The 14,991-nt window shown below is 41.3% G+C and overlaps 1 protein-coding gene across 1 annotated transcript in view; it reads left to right on the plus strand.

Annotated features, from left to right (window-relative positions):
• Positions 1–14,991, plus strand: part of PCSK2 (proprotein convertase subtilisin/kexin type 2) — a gene marked incomplete at its 5' end in the record, with an annotated part of 109,369 nt that overhangs the window by 90,834 nt on the left and 3,544 nt on the right. The window contains 3 exons of the mRNA XM_084202012.1: positions 9,934–10,149; positions 11,368–11,468; positions 14,037–14,264. Coding sequence (XP_084058138.1) covers positions 9,934–10,149; positions 11,368–11,468; positions 14,037–14,264 — 545 coding nt within the window. The remainder of the gene's footprint in view (positions 1–9,933; positions 10,150–11,367; positions 11,469–14,036; positions 14,265–14,991) is intronic.

The following is a 14,991-nucleotide window of genomic DNA, read 5'->3' on the forward strand; positions in this document are numbered from 1 at the left end:
GGAGTTTGTGAGTAGTTGCTCATGGACTGAATTAATTCCTTGAGACTTCACCTTCTCAGCCAGAATATATAAGACATGAGCCATTCATGCTTGTGCTGGTGAAAACATTACTGCTTCCCTAATGTAGTTGTATCTAAGAAAGCAATGCCCAAGTACAAATTACCTGAGGAGCAGTATTCATAGTCACATCATGGCTTTGTAATTGGGCTCACCAATGAAGGAAGAAAGGACTATGTAAAAAAATAAGAGGAAATATTTCTCATTTGCCTCTCTCCAAGTGCACAGAAATTGTGTTATTGTTCTTTGAAAATATCATGTTAATGAAGTATATACAGTTAGATGCCTCTAACATCATTTTATTGTTCAACGGCTAAGTGAGGACAGGAAAATTTATTATATGACAACCATCTGATTACTCACTTGAGGAAGCCTGGCAAACTTCTTTATAACTTGGGAGCCTTTTACTATCATATTGCCATTGTGTCTGAAATATGCATTATAATTCCATGCCTTGTCTTTTTCATCTAAGATAAAATCAAACCTTATTAAAACCCCGCACATGTTGTATCTGCTTGCAATTCTGAACCCTGGTCATCTGACAGGGATGTTTTCTAAGGAGGCAAGACAATAATGTAACCTGAAAATGCTGTTTTTGTGTCTCACTCTGCCTCCAGGAGTGGTTTTTTTGCCTAATCTCTGTGACACAGCTCAGCAGATACATGGTTTAGCTTCCCAGCAAGGCTGATACTGCAAGCTGGCAACCTTTGCATGGTGCTTCCAGGGGCACAGATGAACCCATAAGGCCAGAGTTCATCACACCACTTGGGAATGCTGGGAAGGGAAACCAGCATTGTCACTACTAAAGAGTAAAGTGGGTGTGTAGAGTCTTTCTCAGTGATAATCTAGTTCAGAAATAATGAAAAGAGAATGAGATTGATTTTTTTGCAAATATTATCAATACTAGAACTAGGCCTGCAGAATTGTTGCATTATCACTTGTGGTACACAGCCCAGCATCCAGCAAAAAAGAAATGGCTAATTAAAAGGCTTTGCCTTAGCATTTTCCAAGTTCCCTCCTCATTGCCCTGCTAGACTGAACCCTCATTGAAACCTACTGCTGCTTCTCTTCACCAAAAATATAATTTTACATACATTTCTCTTGGCTAAGAGAAGCCCATCCAATTTCAACATCAATTTAGATGTAGAAAATGGCTCAAGCATTATTTTTAGCCAAAGGAGGTATTGCATATTAACAATTATGGAATTAATTGTGGGTTGGCATATGTGACTTCAGGACTCTTCTGTAATCAATTCTAAAATAAGTTACATAGAGCTTTTTATTAGGGTGTATGAATTATATGACTTAGATTTTTTGAGAGTCTCGTATGCATCAGTCTTGGAGTTTGCTGGTTATTACTTGACCCAAATAGTTTCAGAAATCTGCTAGGACAAACTGGACAGACAGTTATTAAAGACAGTAAAATATGAAAGGGACAGAAAAAGGAGAAATATGTTGGAATTGTGGTTCCAAGTGATAGTTATCCTTTGCACAGTAGCCAAGTGTTGAACTGAGCTCTTGCTCCTGCCAAAACAGCCTTCCCTCTTCCACTGCTGAATACCAGAAGGTTAGGCCAGCAGGGAAGGAACAGGGCCTTCATCAGTGGTGAATTTGAGAGGATAACCCTGTTGCTGTTTCTTCTGAGCTGAACTGCGTGGCTTGTGGCTGTGCTGGGCTTTTCCAGGGTTACAGTTCAGCATTTCCAGGCTTTTGGAAGGAACTGGACGTAGGAGAAGTGCAAAGGCATTCAGCTCAAACAGGGTAGCTGTGCCCCTGAACCTGTGTGGTGTCAAACTTTGGCAATCCAAGTATGTTTCCTGCTATGTTTTATTTGAGGTATCTCTGAGGTTAAATCAAGGTTGCCTGGCTGGCTGTCAGAAATGTGTTTTTTTGCCTAGATTTTGCTCTAGGTTTTTAACAGTGCCCAGGTCATAAGCATAGGAAAGGACCAAAGGGATCCAAGAAGTCACAGGCTACCAGATTGCTCTAGGCAAATCATCCGGGCAGCTGCAGGAGCCAGGGGAGTGAGAGATGTTAGGGATGTAGGAACATGCAGTCCCAAAGCACACACATGTGGAGGGTCCAGGTTCCCCTCTCTCAAGGAGCCCCCAGGATGACCCTGGTCTCCAGGCAGTACTAAGATAATGGCCAATCAGAGGGTAGGAAGGGAGTGGCTCAGGGACACAGGAACAGACATAGGAACAGGGGAAGGAGCCAGTGGGGTCTTACTGGCTTTCGAGGGAAGCTTCTTGTTTTTTCCCCAACCCAGGGGATGCCCCCCAGGGTCTCCGCAACTCCCCGTTTTGATATTATTAAGAAAGCTTCTCTGAAGGATCAACTGAATCAACACAAAATAACAAAAACCAATAAAAACCCTCCACATGTGTGTGCCTTGGGACTCTATTAAACATCTCACCACATGGCTGAATTAAACATCTGTGGATATTATGCTAAGGCCCTTTTTGTTTCCTTACCCTGGACTTGACTAGCAACTATTCAGGCTGCACAAATGGCACACTGAACAGAGACCTCTTCTCCTAGAAAACATCTGCACTAGACCACCCGGAGAATTGGGGTTTTTTTACCCCTGTGTGGTGAGTTTGAAATTATGGTTCCTTCCTCCTTTCACTCTCGGGTGTTGGGAAGAGACTGGGTTAAGATGGAAACAGCACTCCCCCATGCAGAACAAGAAGTTTACCTTGTTATAAAATGAGGTCCCATATCTCTAATTTAATAATTCACAGACTTAAAATTTAGCAGCCGTTTTTAATTGAGCAGCCATTTTATAATAGAATCAAATATAATCCAGTAGTTACAAAAAAAAATTGGCAGTGGTTCAGATAAAGCATAAGCAAAAATCGATCGATCAGGGTATGGGGAGGGCTTCCCACCCTGCCTCACGTACAAAAGGCAAAAGGATCCAAAGACAGCTTATATACTGTACGCTAATACATATTCATCAATATTTTCCCATAAATCTCCTATTTAAGATTGTCAAAATTACGTCACTATACTGCACAGCACATGCTATTGTTGTTGCTAAGGGGTCTTTTGGTTCTTTGGTGGTCTTCTTGGAGGAAGGCTGTCAGTCTTCCTCGCTGTCCTCTGAATAACCTGGCAGGTGGCGCATGCGCATTAAGCTTTGTGTTATGTAAGTAAGCACTATGTTCAGGTTAAACCATATTATTTTATAGATAGACCACTATTTTGGACTCCCTCTCTGGAATTGTCCCAACTTTATTTTTCTCAAGGTCAGTCCTGCTCTGGGAGTTCTCTTAACTTCATCTTGATGCCAGTTCTGGCTTGGGAGTCTCCCCAACTTTTGTCCATCCCAATTTCCTGTGCTATATTTGCCCAATTTTCCCATTAAGGAGAAGCCAAACAGGATTCAAAGTAGCAGCAATTTTAATTGGATAGCTTAAAAAATATATTCAATTACACTTGATACATTAACAATATAATCAGGTTAAAATATGAGGTACTTTGAAATAAGAGATAATTTGGTTCCAATAATAGTGCATAAGCAAAAAGATTACTGCGGGGTACGGAGCGTGAAGGTCCTTGGACCTTCGCCACTTCACGTACAAACCTGCCAACCAAAAATTCCCCCTTTTATCTTATCTGTCGAAGCCATCTCCTCCCATTTTCGATTCATCACACTTCTATCTCCGCCCTGTCACCACCTTTTAGTGTGCATGCTCCGCCACTCATTTAGGTGGTCACAGCCCACTACGGTGGTCGCCAGTGACAAAGGCCTCTCCTCTTCGTCACTGTCCTTTATTTCACCTTTGGGTTACACATGCACACCAAGCTAGTATAATGCCAGCCAAGCTAGTAAACGTAAGTAAACTATCATAATACCATGTTCCAAGCATCAAAGCAGTAAATCTCATATAATTAATATATCCTTGAAACCTAACCAGTTTTTCCTTCTGTACTGGTAATTTTTAGTAACTGTTATCTCTTGGTTCTTCCTGCCTTGAACATCTGCAGGAAAGAGGGGGGATGGAACCCCTTCTCTCTCTTTCTTTCTTGGCATTACTCCTTTAACTGTTTTATTATTTCCTAATATTCATTACTGTTTCAATTTTATCAGCACGAGTCATACCTATTTACTACACCTGCATCCTGTTTCTCACACGTACCATCTACAAAAAAATCCATCTGCTTCATAACACTAATCACATATACTTTTTGCAATTATTTTCCCAAAATATTGATGTAATTACAATTTAGTTAGCATGAATCACATCCATTTATCAACCTCTACCTTAAAAATTCTTTTATTCAAGAAAATGTTTGTTTTTCAGAGGGGGAGTTAAAGTGTTTTGTACACTGGTTATTTAAGAATTTTCGTTATAATTCGCAGAACTCAGTACAAACCAATGAATTTTTGGAAGTACTTTGGGAAAAGTTAAAAACTAAGACAGAATTCCAGTGTTTATTTAATATGATGATGAAACGCGTTCTGAATCTTGAGGACCATTTAAAAAACAGCTGAAAACCCCTCCTCCGTGTTTCCCCCTTTGTGCCCCTGCACCTCCTCCCCTGTCTCAAGGAAAGACTCCTCCAGGTTCTCCCACCTTGACTCCTGCTGCCCAAGTTGGCTGTCACCGCATGGCCGCAGCCGCATGGTCACATTCACGTGCTCCAGGTGGTGGAGACCGCGTGGTTGGAGCTGCGGCGTGCCCCCTCCCGCCCTCTGGTACTCACACCTCCTCCCACAGACACCTTCACCTTGGCTGCTCTAGCACTGCCAGACGAGCAGGTGGTGAGAGCCGTCCCCCCTCGCACGGAACAGCCGCCCCCACAGAAAACTCGCCACCTCCCCACTGCTGCTCCCCATGGCCAGAGTAACTTGCTGATACTCGCTGCCAAGCCCGCCCCATGGCAGCCTGCTGCACGGGGACCTCCACACACCTACCAAGGAAATAGAACCTAAAACCAATAACTATCAAGCCCAGCAACAGCCTAAAATCCAAAAGGGCACAGAACACCAACGAGCTGTCCTGCATCCAAAAGTCCACCTCCATAATGACTGAACCTTCCAATTGGATAAGTCCCACTTCTTTTAATACCTTTCCCCAATTCCTGTGGCATCTGTACCTTCCTCCCACTTTCCCCTTTTCCTTTCCATTGTCCTGTTACCCTTTTTTTATGTACCCACAAATTCATACCTCCCTTTCCCCTCACCCATGGTCTCCCTCAACTAATCCTTTCCACAGAGTTCCTTCGTAATACCAGAGGGAGCATGATTGGGAGGGAAAGAAAGGAAAGCTTCCCTAAAGTAACCATCTTTTTCTTAAAAGTTAATGATTTCTATTTAGACTTTCCAACAGGCACACCACCACCTACGCTACCTTGTACAGGGTCTGTCACAGCCAACAACACTGCCACAGGTAACAGAGAACCAATCCCTGCTGAAGAAACCTTCTTTTGACTCAGTTTCCTGATAAACCATACTAAGCAAACCCCGTATCCCTCCTGCCAGCTCTAAGAAAGTGTCTATTTGGATATTGGGGACTCAGAATTGTTTGCATTTTGAAAATTGTCTTATTGGTTTTTGTCATTTTGTGTTGATTCAGTTGATCCTTCAGAGAAGCTTTCTTAATAATATCAAAATGGGGAGTTGTGGTGAATCTGGGGGGCATCCCCTGGGTTGGGGAAAAACCAAGAAGCTTCCCTCGAAAGCCAATAAGACCCCACTGGCTCCTTCCCCGTTCCTATGTCTGTTCCTGTGTCCCTGAGCCACTCCCTTCCTACCCTCTGATTGGCCATTATCTTAGTACTGCCTGGAGACCAGGGTCATCCTGGGGGCTCCTTGAGAGAGGGGAACCTGGACCCTCCACATGTGTGTGCTTTGGGACTCTAAACATCTCACTCCCCAGCTGAATTAAACATCTGTTGATATTATGCAAAGGCCCTTTTTTCTTCCTTACCCTGGACTTTACTAGCAGCTATTCAGGCTGCAACAATAGGTGGCTATGCAACAATCAAACAAACAAAGCTTCAGGAAACACTGCCCAACAGGCATAATGAATGAAGAAAAGAACAAGGGGAAAAAACATAGTTTAAGTAATACCTGAAGTTACATAAAGTGAGAAGGGCTGAAGTCTTCTGCCAGCTCACTTTTGCAAGGTAGTTCACAAAAGATATTTCTCTGGGATTATGCACTTATGGAAGATGAGAAAAAGGGGTAAGAAAATTTCTCAGGGAATGTTTCCTCATGGTGCAGCTTCCCACTAAGGATACTGGAAATAGAAAACCTGCGCTTATCTTAAAGAATGCTTCAGAGGAACTGTCTGTGAATTGCTAAACATATAGCCTTGCCAAAAATTTAATTCTGGTTCAACCTGAATTGAGAACTGGGCCGCTCTTGGGCTGGTATTAAATGCACCATGATCCATTTTCAGCTCTGAGTAAGATATATCTTCAGATGGCTCAGAAGGGCGAGTGCCAGGCCATGCATCAACTTTTGGAGGAAATGAGCAGGTTTCTACAGCATTCCGGAGGAAAGATAGTCTTTTAAATGTGTTTTACAACCTTCCTGGGGTTCTGTTCTTCCTGACTCTCCCTTCAGGCTCCCTCTGGTGGTTACAATGTATGTTACTTCTTCAGTCCCGTGTTTGGTCCCCATGTACAGCAGCTTGAGTCACACTAGTAACATTTTTTAGGTTCACATAAGGTTGAGATGCAAATAAGAGCTTTCAGTTCGCTTTAAATATGATGTTTAGTTAATACAACTGGATTTTTTTTTCTGGCTTATCATAGAATCATAGAGTGCTTTGAGTAGGAATGGACCTTAAAGGCCATCTAATTCCCGAGCCCCTGCCATGCCACGAGCAAGGATGCCACCCACTAGATGAGGACTAGATCAGTTTTATTACTACTGCTATCCAGAGAACTGAAAATTTACTTCTCCTGAAGCCTTATATTTCTACCTGGTAAACAACACAGTCCCTGAGAACAGCCACCAAACAGCTTGCCTGTGCAGGCAGTCTCACTGTGGGATCTGACTGTGGGACATGTGAACAACAAGTCCTAAGCATCATTACAAGTAATGCAGTTGGGCTGCTGTCAGTTTATTCCAGCAGTGTTTGCTCGTCTTTCTAGTCCTGGCTAGGAAGAAAAGGCAATTGAAATTAGGGTATTAAGAGATGAGTTGTAGGTTTTAACACTAAGACCACTTATGGATATGACTCCTGTGAAAGCAATATCCTGAAGCCATTCTCAAAGTTATAGTAATTGCATGCATAAAACCCATCCCAGAGTTTCAGTTCCTCTGTGAATTCCTCTTGCTTCACACCAACAATATGTTCCATGCATTTTCTGCCATTCTGGTACAAATCCTATTCATGGGGTAAAATGCTTGGCAGCACAGAACACTCCTGCTGAGCAGGGCTAAGTTTTTTCTCTGTGCTGGACACTGCAGAGGTTAAATTCATGTTAGCACTTTAGTGAATTTCTCATGTGAAATTGAAGAGTTTCCTCTCTCTTTCAAATGACAAGAAAGGAGATTGTTTAAGAATGGGTCCATACATGACGAGCATCCTATTCCTGCCACCTGCTTTCTCTGTTGGACAGCCACCTGCTTTTTTGGGACTGAGGCTGTCCAAAGCAGGTAGAGGGTTGCAAAGTGGTGTGGTGGTGTACGTGGGCATGGTGGTGGCAGGATTGGGATGTAGCCTCTGAAGGCAGTCCAAAGTCCAGGTTTGGACCCTGTAAACTAATGCTAGTCAGAGCAAAAGGTGGGATATGGAAAAAGTCCAAGAGAAAAAAGGTGCAACTGGTCTTGTTCCTACTGACTTTTATTTTTAAAATAAATTGCTAGCATGATTTTGTTCTTAAAAGTACATATTTTTGCAAGAGTATCCTCCTCCCTTAAAATGCGACTGATACCAGGCCTTTGTGGAAGTTCTTAGATGGATTTCAGTGAGTTTTTTCATAGTCATTATCTTTATTATGAAAATCTGTGTCCTGAGTTGTTACATATCCCAGTGTCAGCAATCCTGCTGTGCAATTCAGTGGGTTATAATGCAACTCACTAACGTGCTTGAAATAATGAGGTTGCTCTGTTCAGTGGGGTGCAATGAAAAATAGAAGCTACTGCTGGGAACTGAGATTTGATTTAAAATCCTGACTGAAAAGGTTCCCTATTAAAATGCCACTGCAGGTTACTGAGTTTGTATATTCATTAACTTCCATTTCGTGCTGGGCAATGAGAAGACCAGAAGAAATTTTTTAGTCTTTTGCTCAGTGTATCTGAACAGTGTGTTAAATTCCAACCTTGCAGACTTCTGGAAGTAAATGTTGGATTACTTGAACTAAACATAGAGAGAAATGGTGGCTGTGCTGGAATCAGTTGGAGATCTGAGCTTTGAGTTCCATACCGCTGATCTTTCTCTGAGAGTTGAAGTTCTCACATCTGACTCTCTTTGAGACAGCTCCTTCCTCTTTCTGATTATGGAATTAGAAGGAGCTGAGTTGATCCTTTCCCACTACCTGTCTATCTGGAAGTTGGGGAGAGGGTATGGATTTCTTTTGTTTAATTAATAGCAAGCCTTTATAGTGGCCCTTCAGCTTCAGTAGTCCTGTCCATCTCAGCATAATTGCTGGACTGTTCTTCTGTAGATTATTTGTAAGGCCTCGTAGCTTTATTTTGTCCTTAAAAGTAGAAGCTGGTTTGACAAAAAAAAAACAACTCTGAGCCAATCATACCATTAGAAAAAGAAATGTATTGAAAGAAAAAGGTGCTGATAGAGCTTTTCAGCCATTGTCTGGACCTAACTGGATCTTACAAACCCATCCTGTGAGATGACCTATATCCCTTTTAAAACACTTTTCCTCATGGAACTTAGACTGTGACATAAATGCTAATGAATCCGTAAAATGTCTTGGCATGTGCCACAGGAGCCTTCCGGGTGTGAAGCTAACCAGGTGATAAATGGAAGTGCTTTGTGTACACAAGATTGCAGAACTGGCTTTGGCTGCCATTTACCTGGATTTAATAACCTGCATAGGTCTGTGTATCACACCTGAAGCTTCATACATGTTTTATTTCTCCTTTATAGATGCTCAGCTTTACAATTAGATATGCAGTTGTTTTGCCAATTGATGGTGATTTAAAGGACATGAACACCAATAAAGAATGATCTTATTTTACTACTAATACTGAGGCAACACAGAGGCAAAATAATACATTTAATAAAACAATAAGCTTACTACGCACTTGGCTTCAGCAACGAACAAAACAAGCAAGATAATGCACCTAATCAATACTGTATGAGAGAGGGAGAACAGTGATTGAGAAAGATACATCACCAATTGCCTAAATACTTTACCATCATCCAGAACCCACAGCTGCTGGGTCTGTTGCAGTGGCAATTTGGAGAACTTTCCAGGGAACTGGAAGCTCCTAGAAGTGCATTTACTCCTAAGCGTGGTCTCCAAAGTCACTGCAAATGGAGTGTTCCAGCTTTTATAACACACTTCCCAACCAACAGGGACCAGGGCTTGGCCAGAGCCCAGGCCATGGTGGGAATAGGGGTTTCTTGGAAATAAACATCTGGTGATGTCAGTTGGGAAGGTTTCTTAAAATGATAATTTATTACCATATCTTGCAGATAGTTACACAAGGTCACGTGAAAGTTTTTAAAGCAGCCGGTTTCGTGTTAAAGCAGCTTGGTCAGTCTGTATGCAAGGTTCTTTTGTTAAATGGCTAACCACAGGCAGTATCTATTACATGATTTTCAGGATTCTTCTAAGTCAGCTTTGGCTTGGGCCTGTTGTTCAGGCCTGAGCACTTCAGAAGTTTAAAGTTGCTGCTATCTCCTATTTGCTGTTTAACCCCAGAGGGTCGATTTTCTCCTCTCACAGGGCCGGGGTGGAAAAGGCAGCATCTATGTCTGGGCCTCTGGAGATGGAGGCAGCTATGATGACTGTAACTGTGATGGTTATGCATCGAGCATGTGGACAATCTCCATCAATTCTGCTATAAATGATGGACGGACAGCTCTGTATGATGAAAGCTGCTCTTCAACCTTAGCCTCCACCTTTAGTAATGGGAGGAAGAGAAATCCAGAAGCTGGCGTGGTGAGTCCTGATACTATTGTGCTGCTGTTGCTGTCTTTGTCCATGATGTGTATTTATCTATATGACCTATTGCAACTCTCTGTACTTTGGAGCAGCAGATGGTTCTTTGTTGCGATGAATATTTTCTCATTTGCAGTATGTGATGGTGCCAAAATGGTCGGCTGAGAAGATGTGGGATTTTTACTGAGAACAGCAATGATCTTCCATCTTTTAGAGCTTCGAAGGAAAGTCGGTGCTTTCCTTTATCAGAAACCAGATTACAAAGTTCCGTTGCCCTCTTTCTGGAGGACAGTGTGACAAAATCTCTGTAAAAATCTAAGTTAATATCTGAGATCATATTTTCTTGTACTGACAGACTTCTGCTGTACAAGCAGCACAGAGCAGAATGACATTTAGTCACCCACAGAGGACATATGTGGGTTCACATTACCAGAGCCTGCTGTTGCTGCAGGGCCATACCTACAGCTGGAAAACAGACAGGTTCTGTTCAGTTGTGTTTGGGATTCTCTTCCATTGTAATGATCACTGCTTTTCAGCATCTTCAGACTAGCCAGGACTTAGTTCAGTTTACAGAGTGGAAAATGCAGGCATACTAACTCAAGGTTATTTTTTGCAAAAAGCTGTTGTACATTTTCCATGGCCCTGTTTCAAATCCCCAAGACACACTGTGCAATCCTAAATGCCCACATGCAGTAGCAGACAGAGTGCTGGTTTCTGTCTTCAATCAGCTCTGTGATGATACCAGCCAAAATGATCTGTGGCATCTTTGTAATTATTGCCATAAAATGCATTTCTGAGGTTTTTTTCTGGTCTCTGCTAGTGACTACTCTGCACAGAAGACAGCAACCTGGTGCTGCTGCTGGTCTCGAGTTGGACAAATGTTAAAAAGCTCGTAGTGTTAACAATTCTAGTTTCAAATCTTTTTGATAATCAGAAAGGAATTAAAGGCCTTTGGTTAAACCGTGTTTGTAAGAAATAGGTGGGTTCTAAGTGACAATGACCACTGGTTTACTACCTGACGACTTGCTCTTTCATTTATGCTCTGAATGTGTCTCACTGTGGTTTTAAATTGATACACTTTTCCAGAAAAGAGAACAGATCATGGGCATGAATACAATGAAAGAGCAAGGGCACAAACTCCGCTTTCTGTATTTTTCTGAGTAGCTGCAGTGAAAATGGGATAGCTGGTTTCATTAATTACATCTATTATCATTGCAGGCTACAACAGATTTGTATGGCAACTGCACCCTACGTCATTCAGGCACGTCTGCAGCTGCCCCTGAAGCAGCTGGAGTGTTCGCCCTGGCCCTGGAGGCTAAGTATGCTGTTGAGAAATTCCTCATGAGCTCTAGAGAGGAGAGGGCCTGTGGTTTATTTAATGGTGTTCATCATTTCAATTGGCTGGCTGTGGCATGAGGCTGCAATAACCAGCTCAAAAGCCACCTCGTACAGTAGTGATGTGCATGGTGAATTTTAGATGGAGCAAAAGCCTTGCCAAAGTTGCATGGCAGATGTATTTTGGCTGTCTGGCTCTCCCTGTGTCCTCCCCATCCTCTGTATCTGGGGATTAGACTACTCTAGCACTGTTTGGAGGAAGGGATTATTTAATTTCTCCACATGTCCTCTGTGTAATTCCCAGCCTATAAAAATATAAGAATGACCCTGTAATATGAGACAGGAGTTCATCTTGTGCCAGGATACTGTCTACAATGACAGATGCTTAGGAAGAGGACAAGAAATGGGGATTAAGAGTGATCTTACAAGAGCTTTGTCGATCCATGATTTGTAGAGACAGCAGTGGGTCTCTTCTGTTTAATAGCCACAGGCAGATTGATTTTCCTTGAAGTTGTCTAACTCTTTTTCAGATTGTCTGTATTTGGCACCTAGGTCATCCAGTAACAACCAGTTCTTCAATATTTGTTTTTGCAATGGTGCTGTGGATTGGTTTTTTTCTTAACCCATTGCTGGTAGCTTGCTTCTGTGCTGTGCATTTGCGCTGTTACATGAAGGAATAAATATTCATTGTCTGTCTACTATCTCCATGGTATTCCTGACACTGGAACCTTTTTTATATCTTGAAATCGTTACCTTCTTCTCTACTGATTAGGAAAAGTTTTTCTTTCAATAACTTATACCACCTTTTTACTTTATGTTAATTTTTTTTTTCATGAACTGAGGCAACATTTGCTTAGTTACAGAGCTTCAGTTGCTGTAACCACAGGATGAAGTGAGTACTATATGCATAGTTTCCTTCAAGAGTGCAGAATAATGAAGATTTGTGAGAGGAAGCCAAGTTTATATTAACAGAGCAATGGCTATCATGCTCAGAACATGACTTGGTCCAAGTCTCATTTTTCAGGTTTTATACTTGTAAAACACATGCCAAATGTTTAGCTTTGGATGATCATTCCTTCTACTATCAAATTCATTCAGTGGGACAGCCACTATATAAAATATTAATATGGCCATAAAAATGTAAAGGTTTAGTGAATTTTCTGACCACTGAATGTTTTAACTGGACTGGAACCTAAATATCTCAGTAATGATTATCATTCTTTTTCATTTGAGCTACCCATAAAGACTGGAATTACTCTGCCATTATAATGCATAGGAATTAGACTTTATACCCCCTAGCTTGTGCTAGAATTTCTAGGCTTTGGAGAGAAGGCAGCAGGAGAGAGAAGGAACTGTCAATGTCTCTCATATCCTTCTGGCTGTATTGAATTGTATTTCACAGAACTATCCTGGATGAGTCTTGCCAGGAGTCACTGACAGTCTCCCATGAAGCCTGTTCTTGCCTGCATTATGTCTGTCAGCTCATACATAATATAAGACTGACATGTCTCTCAAACCAGACCAATCTATGAAATAGAAAGTACAGCTTTAAGATATGTAACAAGCTCTTAAAAGAGCTCAATAAGAATGATGCAAGTGATATCTTCTTTTCAGCTGTCTTGTGTTACCTTGGGGAAATGACAGTAATTTGCTATTCTGGTGTACATTCAGCATGCATGCATGCTTATTACTTGGGGCACAGAAAGCTGAAAAGCACATCCTTTTAGGCTGATGGTTTGAATCAGACATACTGTGATGTTGAGAGAGTTCATCATAAAACTACTGGAATAGCTTCAGTTACGTAGAATTCAAATGTCAGTTCTAATGCTTTTTAGAATAATAAGTGCCCTTCCTGTTTTCATAATCACTGTATGTCTAGGAAGACTAGAGATGATGAAAAATAGCCATTGTAACTAGGCAAATGTTACTTGACTACATCCATTCATGCTAATATAACATGGGTGAAAAACCTCTGCCATACCTTATACTGCAAAGCTGCAGCCACCCATGGCCCATATATCTGTAGTTGCAGAATCCTGGCCTTGCTAACACCTGGATCTTTAGAGCTCATCAGCTTCATCAGATTAGGGCTTCTGCAGGTGGATCTTGGAAGGTCCATGGGAAAAGCAGGAAGAGCAGGCAAGAAAAAGGGGGCAAGATCTAAGAAGAAAGCTAGGTGAAATTTTTTTATAAACCTTGAATTTTTTGCATTTCTCTCAGGATCTGGTGTAGTATCTTACTCATTTTATTAGTTTAAAAATTGCATGTTGGATCTATAATGTCTACTTAAAATAAGTTATTTTTAATCAGAAGTGGTTTTGCAATTTTGGAGAACATATTTGGAAAAGTACTATATACTTCAAACCTATTCTTATTCCTACTGAGATCAATTGAAGGATCAATAGAAGCTTTGTTACTGATATGTGTGTAGTTACAATTCCAGTGTTATTCATAGAAGCAAACTTTACCCAAAGCCTTACTCAAGAACAGTTTTTCTTTAATATCTGCTTGGAAATGCTGCAACGTTTGTTTCTCATGTTGCTCTTCCACAGCTTGCATCTGACATGGAGAGACATGCAGCATCTGACAGTGCTCACCTCCAAGAGGAACCAGCTTCATGATGAGGTTCACAGGTGGCGTAGGAATGGCGTTGGACTGGAGTTCAACCATTTGTTTGGCTATGGTGTCCTAGATGCAGGAGCCATGGTTAAGATGGCAAAAGACTGGAAGACTGTTCCTGAGAGATTCCATTGTGTTGGAGGGTCAATACAGGAACCTGAGTAAGTGAATTGTTTGGTGGATGTGTTTGGCTTCTTTCAGGCACCTGGGAGACCACAAGCATAAAATTATGTTGACAAAGACAGTTAAAGAAACTTAATGAGGTTTTTTGTTTCCTAAGAAACCATAACATTACTAGTAATAAGTTGATAAAACATTTTTCATCAACAATGCTTGATGAAACTATATGATCTTTCAGTTCCTGGATCAGCACATTTTATAGCCCATCCTATATGCTAGTGCCAGTAGTGTTAATAGCAACATCCATTTCTCCTGGGCACTCACAGGTATATTTGTGCTAAAGTTTCTGTGAAGAAAGAGCCTATCCCCAAATGAAAATATAGGAGACTGGCACTGTAAATTACTTTAACTGCTGCCACATGAAATATCTATCAGCCAAGTCATATCTCATTGTGAGATTCTTCAGCAGACAATTTTATCTCCAGAAGACTGAAGCAATAATCTACAAGTACCAGCACTGAGCACTATAGCATTTAATTGTGCTTGCTTTAAGCTCTTCAATTCTCTAATTTCAGGGTAGGTAGGTTATTTTCTGATTTACCTTTATGTGCTCAAGTGAATGAGTCTACAAATAAATTAATGAATACTAATTGACTACAACAGCTTTAGTTTAATTTAAGTAATTGAAATACTAACTTAATAATGGCCTGAATTATATCTATACCATTTGAAATTTGACTTTTCAGTGCCATTTTTGAAGAGAACATT

The sequence above is a fragment of the Fringilla coelebs genome (genome assembly GCF_963513975.1).
Source record: "Fringilla coelebs genome assembly, chromosome: 3".
NCBI lineage: Eukaryota > Metazoa > Chordata > Aves > Passeriformes > Fringillidae > Fringilla > Fringilla coelebs.